General features: G+C 34.9%; 1 protein-coding gene and 1 non-coding gene across 2 annotated transcripts in view; both read left to right on the forward strand.

Moving 5' to 3' along the window:
* The window catches only part of LOC149076493 (uncharacterized), a 28,671-nt gene extending 13,364 nt beyond the window's left edge, over window positions 1-15,307 (forward strand). Inside the window, exon 2 of the mRNA XM_089245551.1 lies at window positions 13,304-15,307. Within this exon, the coding sequence (XP_089101677.1) occupies window positions 13,304-13,496 (193 nt within the window). The 3' untranslated portion in view covers window positions 13,497-15,307. The remainder of the gene's footprint in view (window positions 1-13,303) is intronic.
* On the forward strand, window positions 13,761-13,849 carry TRNAM-CAU (transfer RNA methionine (anticodon CAU)). The gene is given in 2 exon segments: window positions 13,761-13,797; window positions 13,814-13,849. It is a non-coding gene; the product is annotated as a tRNA-Met (tRNA).
* Window positions 15,308-25,187: the final 9,880 nt, after the last annotated feature.

Here is a 25,187-nt window from a genome sequence, read left to right on the forward strand (position 1 = left end):
CTTTTCTATAAAGTGACACTAGAGTGAAATTTAATTACAATTTTTAATAGAAAGTGTTTCAAAATAGTGAAAACAATAATGTTGGACTACCTATGTCTTTTCTATGAAAAAGTCTTTTTTGTATTGAATATTAAGCAAAATTGAGATGTAATATTCGAAACACGATTGGAAAAAAAAGTTTCTCAAATGAAATGCTATATTTTCCCAGTTTATTCAGTTAATGATGCTGCAGTTTATGAAAGAAAATTCATTGCAGTTTATGAAAAAATGATTCTATGTGATATGCTGATATGTTACAACTAAATATATTGATGTACGTGTGAATATTTTTTGAAATTTCATTTAACATATCCTGTATATAAAACACTGTAATCAGAAAAATACACATGATAGACCGTAGATTTTGGTTCATAAACCTTAACTGTAAGGTTATGTAATAGGGCGTGTCCGATGATGATACAATAAAACTTCATTTCTGAGAGAAAGGATGAAAGTCCCCTACTTAAGTCAACACAAAGACGGTTAAAAAATTCATAATGGAAGAGTTGAATAAAAAAATTTTTTTGTTCAAAAACAGCTTATTACTTGAATGCTGGGAACTGGATTCGGGAATAGCTTCAAAATCAATGTCCATAATCAATATGTTTAACTTCATCTCCCCAGCCGAGTAGCCTTCCATAAATCCTGACCTCAACCCATTAAACCAGTGGTCCTTACACTTTTATCACCCGCGTCTCTCTTGCTCAATTCTTGGTTAATCTGCGGCTCCCCTAAAATAGTCCAGTAGACATTTTCACTTATGAATGAACCACTTCAAAGCACAAATAGGCACACACTCTAGCTCACCTCGACGCACACTTTGAAAAACACTGCATTAGACTAAAAATTGCGGACTCCCTTTTAACTGAAGAACAAGACCTACCTAAAACATCATTCCACTATTGACAAAAATAAAATGCTTTTAATCCATGGAATTCAAGCATTTTCATTGAAAGCATTGTATAATTTGATTCATGATTGGCATGATTTTGACAGACTGCGAGAGTCAGTGCTACTCATTATAGAGAAAAAAAATCTCTTTACTCATTTAGACATTTTTTTATAGGCATTGCTCTGGATACATATCCGTAATTTCCTGCTGTTTCATGGACTTCGATATTTCTTCGTCTAGCGTTGCTCGAATTTATAGAAATTCATAATCTCTTCCACGGTTGCAATCATTCAATGTTCCAGGCCTTCAAGTACGCTATCTAAAGGAGAAAAAAAACCTGATTTATTTGGAGTTCGCTTCGCTCCTTTATGCTTTCTAGTTTTCATCATTTTCTGAGTCAGTCTCTTTTGGATTCAAATTCATGTTGCGAATTTCGTCATCAGTTTGATCAAAGCTGATCTTTTTGACCAACCACATTGAGCCAAGTTGGTGCGCAACAACCCCAGTAGGCACAATGTATTGGGGGCGGGGGGGGGGAGGAAGTGGTACAAAAAATATAAAAATAAGACAAATTTAATAGGAAAGCCAAAACGAAATTTGTATGAAGAAAAAATATCAAAGTCCCTGGATGAGGAAAAAAATTTTCGGTTGAAGTGTCCGGATTTGGAAGGTCCTACTACATCTTTATTAATAAATGTATAATTGGTCTCACAAGCAGCTCCAGTATTTATGTTACATCAATTAATTGCCATTATTGCACCAACTTTTAGAGATCATTCATTTCTGATCAAAATTCGGTTTTTTTCTGGTCACATACGTTACGTTTCCTTCAATCAGATAAGACCTTAACCACAGGAATCTATAAAAAAAATATATTTCAGTAAGTTTAAATGAAGTCTTTGGGTGCTCTTTTATGAAAGGCGGGAAAATGGTATCAAGAGAAGTTAAGGGGGGAAAGAATCGAACATTCATTGTGGGAAGAGGAGCGAATTCAGCTTACATTTTCTCCCCTTACTGCTGGTTCTTCAAGCCAACCTTAATGCGGTTCGTTAACATGGCTGTTGCCTATGGGGTATAGAATGGTTACATTTTACATGGTCCAGTGATGACGAGGGTGAAGTCATTATGAAGTTTTGCAGTGTAGGCTGGAAAAAAAAGAGATCCCATTCCCTATCCATGACCCCTCATGGGCATGACTAAGAATGGGCATGAAGAAAAATACTTGCACATTCACTCACATTGGTGGTGGTCTCTTTTTGTAAGTTTCAAGTCTAGAAAAAAAAAGGATACTCTCTTACAATGAATGTATTATGATGAGGCTCCATGGTGGCAAATGTCAAGAAGTTATGAGAAAGATAATTTTTTTTGCTATATGTTATCTAACAGTTTTGTAACATTCGACAAGTAGCTACCGAATAATGATATCCTGAGACGATAAACGACACCTTGAATTGAGTTTTAAAAATGAAGTTGCTGAGCGGAGATTATATAAACGCGGGGACTTCTCTCTCCAAAATCAATCATTTTTCTTTGGAAGTTTAACGCTGAAATGAAAAGGGAGGAAAGTGTCTCTTGTTTCATGGATAAAACACAACGAATTGTGCATACGTCACGGTAAATGTGACGAATCAGTGGTTATGTATAATCGCTAATCGTCTCGACAGGGAATTTGATAATGCAGTGAATTTATACTTTTACCGGTGATTGTACATTGCTCAAGCGTCGTTCGTTACTTTGATAAATGCAAAAAACATTATAACTTTGAGAACTTATTAAATTACAGAAGTTTCTGTGCGAATACTTGCGTTGATCGCATCCCAGATAAAATCATTTTCCTTGATTTAGCGAATGAAAATGTTGGTTTTATCTGATTCGTTAAATCGGGTTTCTAATGCGAATTGGGAGAAAAATCCCAAATGTGTTTGATGAAACAGTCAGACCGCCATTAACGAACCCTGATTTGAATTTTTGTTTTTGTTTTTTGATTTCACAATTTTTTAGAAGTTACTGGGTGAATATTTGTGTTGATAACAATTAAGAGATGGCGATTCTGATATTATATATATATATATATATATATGAATAAAATTGTCTGCACAGGAACTTGTAAAAACTTCTTAAATTGAGAAATTAAGGTATGACAAAAAATGTCAAAATCCGTTAGATTTCATGATTTAGAATTTAGATGAAACACATGTGAGAGAAATGCTCAAAATACCTCAGATTTCACTAATGAACATCTTTTGGTAACATTGATGATGCCATCCGAATTTAATCGAAGGAAACGATCCAAATGAAACTAAAACTGTCATATTTGTGAGGGATATTCAGAATTCTCTGACTTTGTTACTGAAGTTTTTATAAAGAGATAAAATATCTACTTGACTCAACTGTGAATCTCCCTTCATTTAAAAAAGTTATCAGCTTATCATACCAGGCCTCTTCAGGCAAGGAAACATCAACACTCACACAGTGTGGTTTATTGAATAAAATTTTGTCAATAAAATTCGGGAAGAAATTGTATTTGAAAATGAATATATCCTGCATTATCTTGGCTGAAAAAATTTGAATGAAATGAATTATTTCTTCACAAAAAAAAAAAAAAAATTAAAATATGAGAAAAAAATTTGAAAAAATAAAGATTTGCTGACATTTACGTTTTTAGTGCTTTTTTGGGTATAAAAAAATGCAAAAACATTTTGATAATTCAAAAAAATGAATGCTCGGGTCTAAAAGGGTTGGGTTCCGAAGAGATCGTTAGATGGCAGAGTAATATCTCTTCATTTATTGAGACATTTTACATGCATATGTATATATAATATCGAGGGGAAAAAATTTCTCGCCAGTTCGTGTATTATGTCAATAAGAATCACACAAAGAGACTTTCTTTCATTTTTTTCCCCAAGAAGGCTAACATTATACTGATCGAGGAAGGCCAAAGAACTCTGCTGTCCGCGCGGTTCCCGGGACTCATAAAAAGCAGATTTCTCCCGTATTTCGTTCATGGGCTTTAAATTCGGGAATTTTTACATCCGGAACGCTAATAAAATTTTCCGCATTGGGAACAACTGAGTCAAAATACTAGAATGGTAAAACATACACTAGGAATTCATCAAGTGTTCCTGGTTTTACATTTGGCGAGTTTTCCCCAAAAACCCAGAGAAATTTACGAATTGTTTGATTATTTTATTCGTTCCTTTCAGTTGACGACGTTACACAAACGACGGCTAATTAGACTCTGACCCACACTTTATAGCTGATTTTGAACACTTTCTCTTCCATGTTTCTCCCAGACATGTTAATGTCTGGGAGAAACATGGAAGTTGTTAATGTCTGTCTTTTTTTTTTTCGCACTTACCTGCACAATGAGTGTGAGTAGTACCATAGACCAGAAAAGTTTAAATGGAACAAATTTTAATCTTTATGATCATTCTACTTGAAAAAACATATATACGGAATAGAATGAGCCAATAAGTGATGAGTAAATTTTGAAAGAAATTTACAATATTTTATGTGTTTCAGTAATTTAAATCGCGCTTCATGCACGAATTGAATCGAAAAGATGGAACGTTCACATTCTACTATGTAAAATAGTGGTCTCGAACCCGGTGTCCGCGAGTACCGTTAGAAGCCAGCAACAACTAATTACTATGTAATAATTTTTAACAAGTATGTAACAGTTATGAAATAGCAATTTTAGATGATGAATTTGGACTTGCGCCATCCACTCTCACGAATAATCATTCATGCGCTTCTGGGCACATAAAGGTAGATAATCACAACCTACAGTGATACTTCAGCTTACGAATTTTTCGGCTGACGAAATTTTTTTTTTGTAATTTTTCTGCCACGGCTAACAGTCATTTTCGTTGAAATGATGCACGAGCTAATATAAAACAGCCACGTCAGGAACTGAATTTTGGTGACAGCCATCATCAGAATTACTCTCACTAGAGTCCGATTTACTCATTTTCACCTCGTAATCTTTTTTCAGATGTACCTACATTTTTCTTTCTGAAAGTTTTTGAATAATTTCATCTAAAATATTCAGCTAAGAAATAGAAAATGCATTGAAAAAAATAGCCTATATTTTCAGAGAGCGCTTTCTTTTAGCGCAAGACTCTGAGCATCAAACTGAACAGTCTGAACATTATAGTAGTCACTTACCTTATGTAGAAATGATCAAATGATTAAAAGATCGTGAATATCTCTCATTTTCCTGTAGATTATTATGCATCCAATTTTGAAGCAGTTGATTTTAGCCTTTAGTCAGTGTTTGTCTTTTTTATAGCATTTCTTGGTGTTTTTTTGATAAACTTATCTTTTAGTTTTGGGCAGAACCTGGACCGAATCAAACGATTTTTCATAGAAACCTATGGGAAATCACTTTTCGGTTTACAGAGATTTTGACTAACAAACGTGATTCCGGAACGAATCATCTTCGTTAGCCGAGGTATCATTGTATAGTAGAAAATTGAAGAAAATATTGTCCGAGGTTGGTGATGAGATTTTGTACTGGATCAACATCTAAACAAGCTGTAAAATAAACCGAAATCTAGGTGGTTAAATAAAAATCAAAGATGTCAAAAGTGTTTAAATTTTTAAAAGAAAAGCAAAATGTACCAAAATTTTTAATTTGAAAAGTTAAAAAATACTTTGCCTCATAATTTCTCAAAACATTTAGTTCAGAAGAGTTTCACATTTATATTATGCAAGAAAAATAAAAAGAAAGAAATATGTAAAAATTAGGCAAGTAAAAAATTACTCATGTATATTGTTTTATCAGCCACCTCGTTGGGCATTTTGCCTGTTGTGGCGTTGTATTTGTATTTGTATATATAATCATGCTTACACGACACCCAGTTTTCTTAAAGACAAAAATTTGTTCTGTGAGTTCAGAAACGAACGCAAGAGGAGAGCTCCAAGAAAAACTTTATTCAACCATTATGTTGCATGATAACGAGAAAAACGAATTCATCAAGGATCTATACTGATGAACATGAAGTAATTCAGTGAATAATTAACAATACAGCTAATTCAAGGATGAAAACAATAAAAATAGGGTGAAGGGAGACAAACAAATGCATCGAAATTACAATTTTGCATCTATAAAATGAACGAATATTCAAGCAGATGTACAATAATAAGTGTACAGAATAGCTTAAATTCAGGAGACTGCTCATATATACATAATGGATGAAGAATACAAATGCTGTAATTAACGAGACTTAGCACTATGACTGATAGAACACTGGTTTTTTTTTTTTCAAAAATGATCGTTAATATTAGCTATTGAGAAGATAATTTTAAAGCGTTTTTCAATATTGGTATGCAAAGAGAGCAAATAATATCATAAGATAGAGAGTGTAGTTTGTTATAAAATTTCGGAATAAGGCCGGGATTACACTATAAAATGTTTGTAAAAGCTTTTTGATAAAACTCGAAAATTTCAACCAATAAAAGCACCAGTTGCATTTGCTCGAATGTAACTGATGCGCTTATTGGTTGAATTTTTCAAGTTTAATCAAAAAGCTTTTACAAACATTTTATAGTGTAATCCCGGCCTTAGGTATGCAAAGTGTTTTTTTCCATTGTTATATGTATTTAAGGAATGTTTGGAATGTTGTTGTATCTATTTGTGTGATGTCCTGATGAATTAACTCAGTTTTTTTCAAAGTGTGCGTCGCGGCTCCTAGTGGCGACGTCAACCTTTGTCAGGAGTGCCGCGGCGAGCTGGACATTTTCATTTGTATGCTAAACTATGCTTTAAAGTGGTTCTTTTGTATGCGTGTGAAAATATCCAAGTTACTAAACTATACTGGATAAACCATGAATTGGGCAAGGGAGTGGCAAACGTTTGAAATCCACTGAATTAAGGGGGAAGACTGAACTTTGGTTTCCAATATGTAGGGAATTGAGTTATAAAAGATAAATATCGCAATAGGAGTATGTTTAATTGCCGATAAAGATAAATGACGGCATTCGGAGAATTGTCTTTTTAAATTGGCAAAAAATGCAACAGAGAAATTAATAATTCGAATTCGAATCCTACCAGAAAAGTTTCGTTTTGGCGACAAACTCGAAAAACTTCGTTTTAGAGCAAACCTTTCCTAGTAAAAAAGAAATCGCTCAAAAAATTTTCATTCTGGGTTCCATAACTCCTGCAACGGGTGTTCGAGATTTTCTACCCGCGGAGTCATCGATTTTATGTGCCCGACTCTCACAGAACAAATATATAATTTTTTTCCCCTCTCCAACAAGAGAATACTTTTAGTTGTGAGGAGGAGAAAGAGGGAGAGAAGGTAGAACATGATTAAAAGAAGAGATCAGTGAATTTTGATTTTACGAAAAATCCAATAGCACTTCAATTAAGGAATATATATATGTATATTTTGCCTCCGTTTAAACCGAAATCTTGTTTAATTAAAATAGCCGCTCCTAATTTAACAAACTTGGTTATGAGCTTTGAAGGTTCTGTTGAGCCTTTTTTTTTTCCAACCCTCCATTCTCTTTCCATCCTCCTCCAACTTTTCAGTCCAGAACACAGGGCAAAAAGGTGGATTTTTTTTATATATAGTATTGGTAATTTAGTATATTGACTCGCCAGATAAAGGAGGCAAATTTCAAAAAGGTTTCCGCTTGCAGTATCGCATCATGTCGACTAATAAGAGCCATTTTTATTTTTCGTTTTGCCCTTTTTTTTGGGAAAAAAAGAAAAGAAAACGTACCAGACGGATTCATTAACAGAGATGCTGAAAGCTTATGACCATTAGTTCCTTTTCCTTTAAACTATTTAACTATTATAATTCACTAGTTTAACGGATTATAGAATCCCCAAGTTTTAATCTGAATATCAAGTAGTTCTGTGTAGAGGTCATTTGAAAGAGACTGAGTATAGGAATATAAAATATGAAATTAGGAAAAAAATTAAATGACCTATTCGCAGTAAGAAATTGGAAAATGAAATTTCAATATATGACGATGGTATTTTCAAATTAATATTTTAATACTCCAAAACTTGAACTTTTACAACTGAAAGTTAACTAAACCGAAATATGAAATTACATCATTTTCAAACACGGGACACAAAGACGGTCTTAATGAGTTCATAAATTCCATACTTAGTTAAGTTATAGTTTTCAGCAACAAATTTTCTTATTCAGAATCTAGTAATGCAGCTTACAAGGGATGGGTCCCAAGGTGAGATCTCCAAAATTTTTTGAAAAATTTCCACTGATTTTACTCCTTTAAATATGTACAAAAAAACCCGGTTTAATCATTATGGGTCACTCAAAAATAAAGTAAATATTAATATACTTTAAACGCCAATAGAGTGCGAGATTGAAATTAAAAATCCTGCTACCCTAGTCTTGGAGTGACGACATGCGAACAACACCTGATCAGGTTATAGCCACTGGATAGATCCAGGCCAACTCATCATCCGCCATTAATGGTCAATATGATGTCAGTATTATCACTACAGCTAATAGCTGACCCCCCCCCCCCCAAGCCGTTTTTTTTAAAGATTATACGTCACGTTGAGTGAACAGATAATCAGTTTTTCCACTTTCGATGAGAGCCCGCTAGAGCAGTGGTTCTCAACCGGGGGCCATATGGCCCCCTTGTGGTACTGGGATACTTCAAGGAGGCCACGGAAGAAAATGGAAAAGGGGGCCATGACAGGTGGTTTGGAGAACTGAGAAGAAAAATTAAGGTGCAAAGAAATAAAGATTTTATGTTAGTGACTAACACTTACAGTGAGAGAGAGAATCCAACAAAACCACCCGTAAAACTAGGGCCTTCTTTAGGGCATGGACCGACCCAGGCCTCACCGCCTACATTTTGCAACAAGTTCCCTAGGATGGGGTTTTTCTCAAGTCCCCGGCTGAATTTTTCAGACCCCCCTTCTCTATATGAAATTTATTGTATGAAAAACAAAAAAAAAAAGAAGATTAAAACCATATTAGACCCCGGGCTGTAGCTCTGTCAGTCCCACTCTTGTGAGGGGTCATGCCCAGGGGCCTCATGCCCATAAGTGACCCCACTTTATGATATTTTGTATAGTACAATTAATTTTGAAAATAAGTAGGAAATATGTAGGCTGTTTATTTCCAGCTAAAGTATGGGGCTACCATAGCATCACTTTGCCTAAGGTGGAGGCCCCATGATGTTGAGAGGGTCCTGATAGAACTCGGACTAGCGAGGAGATCAATAAATTCTAGGCTAGTGGTCTGGAGGCCAATTTTCTTTGCAAAATTTTCGTTCAGTATAAATTCACTGAAAAAAATAATTTCAATACGTATAAAGTGTCTTACTTCTAGATGAGAGTTGAAAACTCTGGGTATAAGACAGGGGAGCCACGAGAAAAAAAATATGGTTCAAAGGTGGCCACGGGCAAAAAAATTTTAAGAAACACTGTGCTAGAGTACGTATGTAGGTGCCCTAGGTCAGGTTCAGCACAGACGAAGAAAGAGAAACAAATAGTTTCTAGAAGAGACGGGAAGCAAAGAATAGTTTCTGGAGAGAGTGTGTGAGATAGTAAAAAGAAGTTTTTTATAAACATCGCCTAGAATAGACATCGCGAGAGGCGATGAGTAGCCAACTATTGTCATTTTTAATACTTTTTTCGGCTTTAATGATTTCAATCCAACGATAATTTTTTTTATGTGTTTCTCGGTGAAATGAATGTACTTGAAATTTTTTCATAATTTTTTGAGGATGAAAAAACTTGGGACCTTTTCCTTTTATTTATTTATTTCATTATTCAATATTTCTTTACCGAGGCCTATACAAGGGAATACGGTAGTCAAATTTGACAGAGGAGACGGTTGATGTTACAAATAAAATCAGAAACTGTTGTACAATTAATAATGTTTGATGGGAGGTTGTTACAATCGGTTATTGTTCGAAGAAAGTAACAAAATTTAAAACAGTCCGTGGATGCAAAGATGGGTTTCAATTTTTGGGAATGGTTACTTCTACTGGAAAAGTGTGAATTCTGGGTAAGAATATTGAAGGTGTCGATATGAAAAATGCCGTGAAGGATTTTGAAAAGGAAGATTAATCGAGAGATACGTCTACGAGCGGAAAGCGATTAGATAGTGAATTGGCGCTTAAGTTCAGTGACGGAGGATAACCGGCAGTTTAAAATGAAGCGTGCAAATTTATTTTGACGGATTTCTAATTTGTCTATATTGGAAAGCGTATGGGAGTCCCAGATTTCACAGGTATATAAGAGTACTGGAAAAAAGAGAGAGTGGGGGATATAGGTTTGAAAGCAGATGTCTGAGATAATGGGCGGAGTTTTTAAGATTTCGACGAAGAAGAAGAGTTTTCGGGACACTTATGAAAGACGTAAGCTTTGTTAGACACCTGATGATTCTAACCAATAGCGTTGAAGAAGCGTTGAGGAAAAAATTCACCCGTATCAATTACGGCCTTTCAATGTCTATCTAAACCAGTGGTTCTCAAACTTTTGTTAGCCGCGGTTCCCTTACCCAATTCATAGGTCATCTGCGACGTCCGGGGATAGTTTAGTCAAGATATTTTCACACATTTATAAAAAAACCCCTTTGAGACTTAAATAAGCCCACAATTCAATATCTCTAGTCCGCCGCGATGCCCTAGAAGCCATTACGAGCTCTTTAAAAAAAACACCAATCTAAATTATCTACCAATTGTCGAAAGCTTCGAAAACCTTATTAAAAATGTATAAACTGATAATAACACCGCATAATTGACTTTTAACATCGTCTTTTAACTAAATTTTCTTTTTTTTCCCCCTAACGAAGATTTTAACCCTATAATATTTTTTATTTTTTTTCCCTATAAGTAAAAGGCTTTTAGAAGGAACATTTCCTTAATTTATTTTTTAAATTCTTGAATTTTAGAGAAAAAATTAAAAATAATACAAGATAAAAATAATTTCTCTTAAACAAAAAAAAACCGTATTTTCTTCGTGTTTTTTGTATTTTTTTTCCAAATTAAAAATTGATTATTTCATTCTTGCCAGACTGGAATCTAAACCAAATAAGTCTGAGTAATCAGACTTTGGTAAGATTATAAATCTACCTCTCGTGGAGAGAAAATTCACCAAGCAAATCCCAAGTGCATACAATGTGAGTTATCGATTTAAATCGTTCAATGGATTGACAAATTATTGACTAAAAAAAATTGACTAATGATTGACCAAAAAAAATCAAACTATGTACTTTAGTTATATATAAAGAGAGTTAAGGGAGCGACGTAAATATTAGTGGCGTAAGTTTTTCACCCTCTACCCATTTATATCTCTGTGCTCTGTCCTGTGCATGCCCTGGACATGCGAAGTGAAGGAAAAAAAAAGAGAGGAGAGGTCGGAGCAGACTCAACATCATCATCTTCAAATCGCTATCTGTCCTCCTCAGCATCTTTTCGAATAGGATTAAAGGAGTTGCACACAAATCCCCTTGTTCCACCTTTCAAGATAAGAAGAGCACTCGCAAGAATTCCGTTCATTAGTCTTAGTGTCGGTTTGTATTAATCAACGCAGAGACTTAAGCTAAACCGCGTCTAACAAACTCCCGGTTTTAATTAATGGATGCTTCTCTCATAAGAAACTGATAGCGGTTCTTTCTCTCGCTAACATGGAAAATGTGTGGAAAAATTAGGTCAGCATTTATCAGTTATAACGCAGACAATGCTTTCCGCAGACCGTGAGAATAGAATTATTCACCAATACAGCTTTGAAATGAAATAGAGAGTTGTTTAAAAAATCTGCTTCAATCGGTTATGGAAAAATAAAAATAAAAAAGACACTTCTTGGACGGCCAACTTTTTCTAGCGTATTTTTCGCTAGTTTTTTTAAATAATGTACAGAAAATCTCCCTGTTCTCCACAATCTGCATGCAGGACACGAAAGTTTCCGCAGCTTGTGATGTTCCACGCTCAAATTGAAGTTCAATAAAAGCATTTAACCTGAATACAAGGGCTATAACTTTTTTTAACTTTATAACTGTACACGATCTTGCAGGCTCAGTCAAATATTGCCAATTTCAAATATTTCAGCCATTGCTAGACACGGGGGTGGCCACAGCTAAGATTCATTTGGGATTTTTAAATTTTGTCCTTTTACGTTAAGAAACACGTTTTCTGAGTAGATCTTTACCAGCGGAATACTACTGTCCGCGTTGATCATAATGAATTTTCAAATAAAAGTGATATAAAGTTCAAAAAAATCGCATTTGAATTTCATAATTTAAATTACTGCGTATGTATGATTTAAACAAAATTTTCTTTTCTTTTTAGTCAAACAGCTTTTTCTCTCACTGGACAAATCCCCAAAAATTTACATGCCCTACTTGAAATAACACATGCACGAATACATATTTTATATTATAGCATATTGGGCATATGGCTGAAAAAAAAAATGCATAACCGATCAAAATTTTAATATGCTTCGAGCATATCGAGCAATAAATAGATTTTCCCAGCTTTGCAAAACACCCAACGTATACATTCATAGGAAAATTTTTAATTTTCCATTTATAGCCTTTACTTCATGAATTAAAAAAAAATCTATAATTATGAAATGTGTATGCTTATCGATGTGAAGCCAATTAATGCTTGAGAGAGAGAAATAGTTTTTTCAACCTCTCTATTTTCTAGCAGAACGCTGGAAATATGTCTATGTTATGTTGACAAACGCTGCTCTAATAGATGAATAAGGTTATGGATCCTGTTATCCTGTTATTATGGATCCAACACGTTATGGATCATGCGGGGAACTTAGGAAAAAAAAAATCTACTACAGTAATTTCACACAACTATGGTCCAAAATAACACCATTTTCTAGATTAATCATCATAACTTCTACATTCATGATATTCAAAATTTTTTTGTTGTTTCTGATATTGCCTGTAGAAAGATCAAGCATTAATGTTAAACTCTTACTTTTATCAACGTAAAGGAAGCCGCCGCGGTGATCGAGTTATTGGGGAGCTAGCCTCTTACTGTGCAGGTCTGGGTTCGGGCATGGATGTTTACCACTAACAAATTCCATAGACGGATGCTGCTGATCCTTTGGGAATACTTGATGATCACGCAATTAAAAATAAATAAAAAAAAACCATAAACTGTTGTTTCCCTACCGTTCTCAACTGTGGCCCATCGTCATTAGACAATTCTTCACTATTTGAATCGCGTGAAGTATTTGGAAGTACATATACCTGACACTGTACTTGTGTTGTGTGAGATATGTTATCACTCTGTTATTTTTCCTAATTTGCAGCTAGTGTAAATTCAACTGTCTGGTAATTTGCGGATATCTGAACAATCATTAGTGAAAGTAGATGGAAATTTTTAAAACTTATCGATGCATAAATTTTTTTCCAGATTCAGAGCCTGTTTGAAGTTGTCGGGTACAGCAGCGGGCAACATGGTGGGTCGCCTGTTCTTCAACGTGGTTCAAACGAAATGTTTCCAATTCAAGATGATGAAGAAGTGCACCAAGAGATCATGGTGGGGGAAATGCCAGAAGAAAGAAAAACAGAGAATGGCCATCCTCCGCGATGCTCTGTCGTACTGAAAGTATTTTCGAACGGAAAAGTACTGCATTTCTTCAGAGAGAATTCTATCTCAAAACTTTTATTTCTTCAATGGACCCAATTATATCTCAGAGAGATTTCTGACTTTTCTTTTCCCTCTCTGTGAATGTTTCTGCTCATGTACTTATATACCCCAAGAAAAAAAAATTACCGTGAGTGTCTCGGTGAAACGAAATTTAAATGTCAATTGGTAGCTTTTGGCAAGAAATCAGTGGTAGAGCAAGACTAGTAGTCGCGGCCGTGTGGCCTCAGTAGCGCAGTAGGCAGCGCGTCAGTCTCATAATCGTTAGTCTGAGTTATCTGAAGGTCGTGAGTTCGATCCTCACCTGGGGCAGGAAATTTTTCTTTCGAAACTGATTTTAGTTAATTCAATATCATGACGATAATTAACAGAAAATGATATCTAGACATGGTTTCATTTTAAATATCGCGTAATTTAATTTTATGAAATTACCCTATGCTTTCTCAAATTTTCAATTAAAAATTTACAATTTTTATTCTTACATAATCATCATTTTATATTTAGTTTTTTAAACGTAATTTTTTTAACGGAATCTGACGCTGGTATAACTTTATCATTATACAGGGTGTATAGAGATAAGACTTTACACCCTGAATTATTTGAGCGATAGAATGACTGTAAATAAAGTAGTTTTTGAGATTATATAAGTAAAAATATGTATTTCATAGTGTTTTCATAGCGCAGATCTTGAACTGCAAAAGTATCCACGTACGTTAGACATTTATGCGTTAATTAAATGCTTATTGTGCATATTTTATTTGCATGCAGATACTATTAGGGGCACGGTGTCACTATCCCTGTGTCATGAGAATTTTTGAAGAACACCGATATGACACTGCAGAAGGCATTTATAACGACATAAAATTTACTTTTCTTTGCATCCAAAAGAGTATCGATTATATTTCTCGATGCTTGATATCTTTGCGGTCACTTTAGCATATATGTTGTCCGTGAAAGTCTTGGTAGAGGCAATTCTTAGATATTTTAAAGTAATCAAAAACCCAGTGTAGATTAGTAATGGAACAGGTTGAAATTATTGCAATTATTATTTACTTACTGTTAACATCTGAGCTATTTAGTCATTATTGTCACTTCTGTTATATTTGATAACAGAAGAAATGATCCAAATATTTTTATCTCCATGTTTCTATTTTATACGAATAAGTAACACTCGGTTTAAAATCGTTGATTAAACCAAAACAAGCGAATCTGCACCATAGTCTGAATATTCATGAAATTTTCAGAATAGTGAAATATATCATCGAGTATGATGATGCTGCATTTAATCTGTTTAAATGAGTCTTGAAACCCTGAAATATGTTCGGAATTTTTAATAGAAATCTTATTAACTTTTAGCTTTTCCCGTGATTCGAGTTGTGAGTTTTTTCATGTGAAAAATATATCAAATGTGCAAAGGTAGTTATTGCCCGTATGTAGCTTTATCATGTAAAATGAATCCCTGTGCATGAAGTTTTCCTTTTCCGAAATCACCTATGTATTCATGATTTTCTAGAAAGAAATTTGTTAAAAATTTGCACAAATACGTAGTTATGTGTGTGAGTATGTGTGTGTGTGTGTGAATATACATGTTGTGTTTAGACATCATCATCCACATCAGTTGTGAAATAAAAAAAATGATCTCCAACACGCACATTCAACAAAGGAGAAATTAATCCTGACAATATGTTATGAATGTATGTGAAAAGAACAAAACATTTCTGTATGTTCCTTGACGTGTTTAATGTTTCTTTCTGTGTTTGAAAATTGTTGAGTATTTTTACTTTTTTTTGGTAAAAATGTGTTTAATAGAATACAGTTGTATTTATTTCTATAGATTCTTCTTGTAAATATATTACGACGAGTACATTCCGATGTGTTGTTTACGTTTTATTTTTCATTGTGTAGATAATAAAAATTGCTACGTGTATTATTTCACCAAGATTCATTTCTTTGACTTAATTCATAAAATTGAAAATTCGAATTAATCACTTAACAGTTTTTTTCTGCCATTTTGTGTCCACAAATAAGCACAATTTTGACAAACAATGTATTCAAATCGATTAAAAAAAATCAAATCAGCAGTCAAAACTGTTACACAAAAATTTTATTTATTAATTTATAATAATTTTTAATTACAGCGAAGAAAATGACATTTTTACTTAAAGTTGGTTTTTTCCGAACAATTAACTGAGCTGAATATCCTGTTATCGCACTGTGTCTCACTCAATCTTCTATTGTTTTGGCTGAAAACGGAAAATAAATAGTATTCGCAACGCATGCATGATACACTGAAGAAGTGCAAACAAAATTCGCTCCTTTTCCCCGTGCAAAAAACGGAAAGCAGTAAAACCTGACTTTGAAATTAGTGAACAATTGCTTTGCAATTCAATATTTTCCTGACTACTAGAGCCATCTATTAGAAACATTACAAACTAAATAAAAGTGAAAAAGTTGCAAGTCGAGGTGCCCCTGTTAAGACCAGGAGAGTGGCATGAAAATTAGTGCCGCGGGACTGGCGAAGAAGTCTCAATTCAGTTCAGTTCAGCAACACCCGAGTAGTGTTCGGGCAAAACTATTAAGTGGTTAATTCAAACTAATTAATGCACATATGAAACAAATATGAAAATTGATCATTTTAAAAGAGCATTTTTATTAAAAAATAATCGACGTTATATGTATTTTCCTAATTTTTTTCCTCACAAGCATTCGTAAATAGAAATATAAAATAATAAACCGATTTCATTTCTGATCAAATTTAATTTTTTGGGATGTTTCGATTTTTGATTATGATTTATTCAATTGTATAAAAAATAACTGAAATTGCGTTCGAAATTTTAATCGACACCATTTAATATACGAAGAGTGCTTATTCCATAAATTGAAATTTACTGCGTTTAACAATCTAAAATTCACCATGTTTAATAACTTAAATTTTATCATTAGTTTTGGAGTTTTATCATTAAATTTTAAAACAAACTTATTTTGCTGATGTCAATTTATTCGATTATTAATTAATTATAGCTTTTCAGTTACACCAGTGGTTTCCAACCTGAGGCGATGTGACCCCCCCTTGCGATCCTGAGATATTCTAAATGGGCCACAGGTGAAATTCGCATAGAAGGAGAGCTACGATAAGTGATGAAGGGGACCACAGAGAGATGTAAAGAAATAAAGTATTTAAGTGAAATACATATATGGTTGGGAAAAAATGTGACTATACTTCCAGAATCCAACAGTGCTGTTCATGGAGAAGAGAGCCATTTAAAACTATGTGGGCATGGCTTTGGGTCAACTCATGTCCATACAGCAATTCATAATGACATCTGTGTGGTATTATGATTTTTGATTGTAAATATGCAAGCTGTGTTGGTTATTTCCAGCAAAATATGAAGGACCCCAGAACATCACTTTCCCTAAGGACCCATGATGGTGAGACGGCCATGCATAGAACCCCCAGAAGAAGGAAGCTCACTGAACTCTAACCCAGCTGAATCCAGGTTTTCCTAGGAGCAGGTAACTGCAGCGCGTGTAGCGTGAAAACGCTGATTGGTTAAAAAACCTGAATTTCAGGCTTTTAACCAATCAGCATTTTCACGCTGCACACGGTGCAGAAATTATACTCCTAGGAAAACCCGGCTTTAGGTACGGATTTATAGTGATGTGTCAGGAGGCGATTTACTCTCTGTGTAGGTTCGTTGAATCGTCTAGTGTTTCAAACAGACGTATTATTCTCATACAATTCGTCTCTTGAATGACAATCTTTCATTCCCCCTACCCCACTTTCGGATGAGTGCCATGCCCAGGGTGACAGAGATCGATCTTATTTATATAGTTCAAAGGGGGTCATGGGCTAAAAAAGGTTGAGAACCACTGAGTTACACGATGCATGCAAGGAATAAATATGGTGACGTTTTTGAATCTCCTTTGGTACAAATTACGTCGCACATTATTTAGGAATCATAGCCCTCTCTGTTGGCTACGTTCAATATAATTTTATCCTTAAAATACCTTAGCAGTATACCTGATCGACTCTTACTGTACATTAGGCTGAAACGGCACTTGGGAAATCATTTATAATGCTATGAAAGAAATGATGAATTATTCTATCTCTAATTATGATTGTAGAAATTATGATCAGTTTAATATCTCCATGTACAACCCACGACCAGTTACAAAATCACCTAGGTGGCCCACAGTGTTTGAATAGTTGAGCATCCCTGTTCTACTGATTACATAACGATAATTCTTGTCGGCACTAACAATAATTCTTGCTTAGCTAACAGAACACAACCCTGATCTATCGATCCACACATGAAATTTAATACCGTTTTGCCCCTTTTGAGGTGCAAATGCCGAGCTAGTGTCTTCTTCAAAGAAGTATACTCTATTCACAGGGCACACACAATTAGGCCCCTATAACATTTAAATTCATTCATTAATAACCAGCCTTTCAATTCTGATTCGAAGGATAGATGATAGCACTTGAACAAATAGCATGCCTGATTCTTTCATACATGCACAGTTGGGTTACATGGAAACATAAATCTAAACAGGCAACTGTTCGGAAGTAAAACAGTAAATTTAACATTAGTAATTTTCCAGTGTTGTTTGTAAGTTACAGGTAAGCATCATACCTGGACGGCTATATTGAGGCATTGGTCTCTTGGAGTAGTTGGGTGGTTAGTTTTTTTTTATAATGGCAACACTGCTGTAGAGAGAAGCCATACATGCAAACAAATATAAAATAAATGGTCACAACAGGCAAAATGTCCGATAGGGTAGCTCGGCTAAACAAAAGTGCCAACAAAAAATATAATGCCAAATATATACCTACTAGCTGTTACCCACGGCTTCGCTCACGTGGATTTTGCAATCTGTAAATTCTCTCCCCGGCCGTTTAGGTGTTGAATTTAGAAAAATCTCTTCGTAGTGAGTCTTTACATTATGAAATAAAACTACTGATTAAAATTTATAGCTTCAGTGGTTTTGGCTCGGGATGATGAATGAATCAGTCCATCAAGACATGTTATTTTATGTTCAGGGTGTACAGGTAACAGCGCGCACGACATTTTACTGGTGAACCGTTGACCCTAGAAGCATATTTCCAATTAGAGAAAGTACCCAAATAACGTGTAGAACTCAAATACGTCATTTACGTTATAAGGTGTTGTATAGTTCTAAGAATAAAAAATAACTTTTTATACGGACACCCAAAACCTAATTAGAAACTTGTTGCACTATCTCTCCTGATGCCAATAAAAAAAAAATTCCACGTTTCTAATTGCAATATTCGCTGAGATATTCGAAAAACCGAAGAAAGTTGTCAAAAAAAAGCATCGAAGTTTTCTCGCATTTTTATTGCTGTTCTTTTAATTATAATACACTATCCAATCACTGAGATACATACATTTTCTCGGACGTGCCGAGCTTATTAGCTCCCTACGCTTCCCTGATGGATGCTGCTCCGTGCGAGTGACACTATCCATCGACCTGAATGAACAAGAAATACGACTATGTAAATCAGTAGAACGGGGATAGATGCAAACTCTGGACATGATGCAAAGCAACTTACCTCACATGAGGCAGGGCTGTGTCAGAAAAAGTTTGCAAAGAATTATAGCAGTGTACCCCCCTGCTTGCAAGTATCAAGCCACTCGCGTGGTTCTCCCCATGAAGGTGATGTTACGTACGCGCCATTTGACTAAAAATGTTTAGCTAAACCCAATAGCCCGGGAGAAAAATTGCTCGTGTGCCCAGTGATGGCCGGAGACCGGAACACGGGATTTCGAAAGAACTGTGAAGAAAACACAAGGGGAACGTAGCCCAGGGCTTCCTTAATCAACGCTTATTCGCGGCTCCCTAGCGCAGTTTAACAGCGAAACTCTTCGAAAACAATTTTCTGAGTGCCGCCTGAGCGAACACGCATTCACTTCGAATTTTTTAAAACGTTTGCGGGTATAACATGTAACGTAGTTTATTTTTTCATTGTTTTTCAAATATAAAAACTTTTAGACCTATCAAAAGCAAACAATAAATCAATGAAACAAACCGAGATTAGATATCTACAATTTTTGAAAGTCAAAATTTCTGACTTAGTGATACGGTTAGATAGAAAAGTAAATTTTTAAAAGTATTTCAGAAAAGCTTTTTATCACACTCACCTTTAAAGCTTATTTCTTCTTACCGCTGAGAGATGGCGCTATAAAACGAATCTATCAGGTGTCTTATGTCTTTATATGCATAAAAGATGTCGCTACTTCAGAGAGATAAACTTGACTGCCCAAGTTGATCCCGTTAGCAAGAATTTTTGCCAATTATTATTTCTTTATTCCACAAAACATTTGAAGTGAAAAAAAAAATTATTAAAAATAATAATTACGAATAGAATTTAAAAAAAATTGAAATTTCTTCATGATACCTTAACCTTATAAAAAGGAGCGCATTTTTAGGCAGTTCACATGCATAGAGAGAGGCGGAGATAGACTTGGAAGTCTGGGGGGGGGGCACGATGATGTCGTCAATTCGCATATGCATATATACATTAGATCAGTCAACATCACCTTTGACGATGGGGGGGGGGGCACATCTCTGCCCATGTTCACATGTTTAGGACTTTTTTCCCCCATTAGTGTATTTCATGGTCTAGTGGGGCACAAGAGCAGTATTTTCCAGGGAAAAAAAAATTGTAATTCCATGTAATTAATCACTTTATGAGTTTTAAGATAGTTGGAACGCAATTTAATGAATTGATATTTTAATGCTTCTCGACATTGTTCGTAGTCTATTTCTTCGGAGTCATTCGTGGATGATATTACTGATTGAAAATAGATATTGCTTCATGTGTATAGTTGAAGAATTGTGTGCTATAAAATCGTATTTAAAAAAATATCCTGGTAAGGACAAATTGGCTACACAAAGAACAAGATATAATAACGGTTAAGTTACGATAGTAGTGCAAATGACCTCAGGTGTAACTTTTAGCGAAATCTCTCCACCCTCCCCCCTCCCAATCAAAGATTGTAGCACAGGCAGGGCCGCCCTTATCCGGCGCGTTTCGGTGAGAAATTATTTCGGTGTTCCTTAGCCCCAATCTCATATATTTTGTGGGATAGGGGAATCGGACATTCAAAGATTCTTGCATTATCACAGAACATATTGGAATGCTGAAAAACAACTACAGTACTTACTAATGAAAATTCCGAATTAATGAGAGAAAGCATTCCAGAATTAGACAAAATATTGTAGAATTAATGAGGGGAAAAGTCTCAGAATTGATGAAAATCCAGAATTGATGAGAATCCAGAATTGATGAGAATCCAGAATTGATGAGAAAAATCCCAGAACTAATGAGAAAAATCCCAGAACTAATGAAAGAAAAAATCCCAGAACTAATGAAAGAAAAAATCCCAGAACTAATGAAAGAAAAAATCCCAGAACTAATGAAAGAAAAATTCCCAGAACTAATGAAAGAAAAATTCCCAGAATTGGTTAGAGGAAAAATCCTAGAATTGATTAGAGAAAAAATTCCTGGAATTAATGAGAGAAAAAAGGCTGAGAATTGATAAAAATTTAGAATTAATGAGAGGAAAAAATCCCAGATTTAATGAGAGGAAAAAATCCCAGATTTAATGAGAGGAAAAATCCCAGATTTAATGAGAGGAAAAATCCCAGAATTGATGAAAATTTAAATAATCGGAATAGAAATCCCAGTTTCTCATTAATTCTGGATTTTCGTCAAAATTCTGGGAATTTTTCTCTCATTATTTTTGAGATTTTTTTCTCTCGTTAATTCTGAATTTTCAGCAACAAAAATCCCAGAATTGATGAAAAGCCGGAGTTGATCAAAATTCAGAATTAATGAGTAAAAACACCGGAATTGATGAAAACCCAGAATTAATGGGATAAAAAAATCCCAGTCTTAATGAGAGCAAAAAAATCCTAGAATCGATGAAGATTCCAGAATCAAATCAGTTGAAGCTAAGATACCTAGTTCAGGCTACTACGAAAAAAATGTATTTTTGATATTGTATATTTTTTCCACTTCTATTACCGTAGGTGCGGGGCCCGGTGCGAGCGCATCAGTCGCACACCCCTAATGGTATATAGCTCTGAACACAAGAAAGTCTTAATTGCATCAAAACCCTTCTAACCCAAATACCAATCTCATCTTTTCCGGTGCTATGTATGCCCTCTTTTTAAAATTAATTAATTCGTTTTTTCCATCATTAGTGCTTATTTTTCGTGAACCCCTGAATGACCCGTCACTCACTCCAAGGGGGTACGAGTACCACAGCTTCGTAATCACTGTAATAGAGAACTACACACCGTTAAATATATTACATAACAACAATAACTAAACAATATTGTAAAAGACTACGAAAAATATGAATGAATATATTACGGAGCCAATTTCTGAAGTAATTAAAAATGCATTTTCTCCAACTCCGTTGAAGTGTCGGAACAATGTTTCTGCTTTTATATTTCTCATCGCATTGATTTCTGATTGGCCCATTGGATTAGAATTGATGGAATTGCAGATGGTAATGCATGACATGGCGTATGACATGGCTAAATAATGCATTTTTTCCACGCAACATTCCCATGTTTTGATCGTTTTTTAATGGAAATTTTTCTACTGCTTATCCTTCTTGCTGTTTCACTGAAAGCAATAGTGTAATCGTTAGGAAAAGGGAGTTTGGCAGGAAACAAATGATTTGTGTTGTTTGTCCGAAACAAAAAAAAAACATTAATAATCAACCATTTGAAGCACAGCGTGGGGTTTTTTTTTCTTCAGTTTCTGATGTACAGTCATATTTTTACCATGCACTTTTTTGTTTGGGTCATTAACCCTATGAAAGTAGAGAACTTTACCTAATACTGTAGTTGGATGAACGGTGAAAAACTTCCTAAACAGCCATTATTCAATTGGTTATTTATGCTGTTGATGACGAAGCATCGTTCGAATAACATTCATGCTTAATTTAAGCTATATCGATGACACCATGCATATATGTTAATAGACTCAGACTGAAATGAAATCGAAGACAATTTGTTTTGAGAAAAACTTCGACGAAAACAAAAAAAGATTATAGTAGTAAAATTGATCAAATATATGGATTTGTTGTCTTTAGGGCATGATGAAAAAAATGTCCTTGTAATTAGGAGCAAATTTCATTTGTTGTGCTGAGTGGTTGCATATTAACTAACCTTACATTGTAGGGGAGAAATTTAGCTGCCCGTGATTGGTGGCAATGTGTGACGAAGAAAAGCAATATATGACCTACCGCGGAGTTCTTGCGACGTTCAAGATGAAGGTAGAGAATGGCGATTTTCAGAAGTGAAGTGAGTGATGTTATGATTGAAGTACATTTGTACTGTTTGTAGATCTGTTGCTCTCTGTGGCGAGACTTTTTAACGGGGAGATGGGCTCGCATTCACACCTTGAAGTTGGGAACCACTGAAAACCAACTTCAGCCGAACACCACTGTGGCGACGGTGGGGTCCGAACCCGGGACCTCACGACGTGAGTCCGTAACTATGACCACTCGACCACCACAGCGGCGCAGGCCGATACTGGGGCGCCTGTCATCAGTCAAAGCGGGGCGTGAGTGATTCACTGTTTCAGTTTTCACCATTTATGGTGGAACTAGCGGTTGAGAAACACTGGTCTAAGGTACCAAGAAAGGGCTGCGGACTCATCGTTATCCATCTTTGAACAAAAAACTGGTTTTGCTGCCACCAAAGATGTCTAATCGTTAAAAAAGCAGGTTAGGGAACAGCGATTTTGGCTTTACCGGTAATAAAGACAGCATTTTTTGAGTTCAAAGATGGTGGATGACTAAGCCTAAGTTTTCTAAGAGCCCTCGTCAAAAGAAACGCCATGAGTGACGTATTGCAACCTTCGTCATCATTACGACCAATCACGACTTTCCTAATTCCCTTCTTACTCGTATGAATGTAAAGTTTGTTAATATGCATCACTGCTCGATAAGACATGTACTAGTACTTATAAAACGTTCTGAGATTACACGAGTTTGAAACTCACTCTGTATTTTCATAAAAGTTTGTTGTTTTTCTTTTTATCCAGAGGTTCTCTTTCTTTTTCCCCAAAATATTCAGGATGCGGTCCTATTCAGTATCACAAGTTTTTCATTATGAAGATAAATCTGATATTCCAAGGCGGAGGAAAAAAATAAAGCCGAATGACTGATAAACCCATCTTCCACATTCCCCAATTAGATTAATTGTATTTAATCCCCCTCCAAATTATTTTAATTTCATCTGATTATATTTATTTATCATCTGTGCATGGCATAGAGTCAATACTACACGAAATAGATGTGGACATTCCATGATGACGAAATCATAGGAAACGATGCCATCTAATAACAGTCATCGACCTCTCAGTGTATTAATTCAATGGTAAATATATGTAGTAAATACAAAAATACGCAAACAATTAATTCTGTAATACTTTGAAGCCTTAAAAGTATCATTATACACATTCATTTTTATTGACAAATCAATAGTTTATTGCACTTCACTTTTCTCATGAAATAATTGCTTTTGAAAACGAAATTCTTTTCCCCTCTAAATAGTACATGAAAGAATAAGTATTCAAAAGAATTATATGCATATTTTTATTCATTTGTTTATTATATTCTCAACGTAGGCCACCATTGACGATCATTATCTGTCAAAACTCTTTGAAACGTGTAATGAATAGAGAGGACGCAAACATAGCCATACAAAAGGGGTTGTATGCATACAATCCGCGTCAATAGTGGCGTGCTCAGCGCAATTAACGAATAATTGTTTCTGCCTACTGTGAAGCAACCTCGAATAGCTTTCATTTTGCATCAATATAAACACCATACACATATTTACAAAGGCTCCTCCCTTCTGCGTGTCTTGTAAGCATAAAGATGGCCCCGAATCTGTCATCATATGCAAAAATTCATGCACCTTTACAGCAGCGGTGTCACACTCAATTGCTTCCTGGGCCGTTTGGTTCAAAATTAGCTTCCAAATGGACCACCAATTGACAACAAAAAAATTAATTTAAAAAAAAATCTGTTAACTAATATTTAGTTAAAATCTGTTGATTAGCAATAAAAATATGCTACTTGGTAATTAGTATTTGGAAAAAAAAATTTTGACTTGGAGGGAAGTGAAAAAAGAATTATAAATAAACCACACACATTAAATTAATTCTAGCCACCTATCAAGATTTTTATTGACCAACTATTGACACATAGAAATATAATTGAGAGTATTCTCTTCTCGAAATGGCTTTCGAGTCAATCCAATTTACACCTAAATTTTGCCCGGTAATGAAAAATATGCGTTGTTTGCTGATCTTTTCCGTGAAGTCGGATATTTAAGTCATTCAAATGTCCCATAATATCAATTAAGAATACCGCTCACGTGGTCTTATCATTTAGAAATGAAACGTCTTGGTATTTTCATTTTAGGAACTGTTTTGCCTCGTTTAAAAGTAAAAAGAAAAATGTTTTTTAGAACTTTCGTGATGAGACAACCAATATATTTCTGCGCAATGAGGTGTTTTCCTCTCGAATTCGCTCTCCGAATCTCTAGGAGAAATTGCTGGAATTGGCGGTGCTTGAAGGACTCTGGATCGGATGAAGTA

The sequence above is a fragment of the Pholcus phalangioides genome, unplaced genomic scaffold (genome assembly GCF_987345545.1).
Source record: "Pholcus phalangioides strain wild (caught in Gottingen) unplaced genomic scaffold, Ppha-v1.0 ptg000015l_1, whole genome shotgun sequence".
Taxonomy (NCBI): Eukaryota; Metazoa; Arthropoda; class Arachnida; order Araneae; family Pholcidae; genus Pholcus; species Pholcus phalangioides.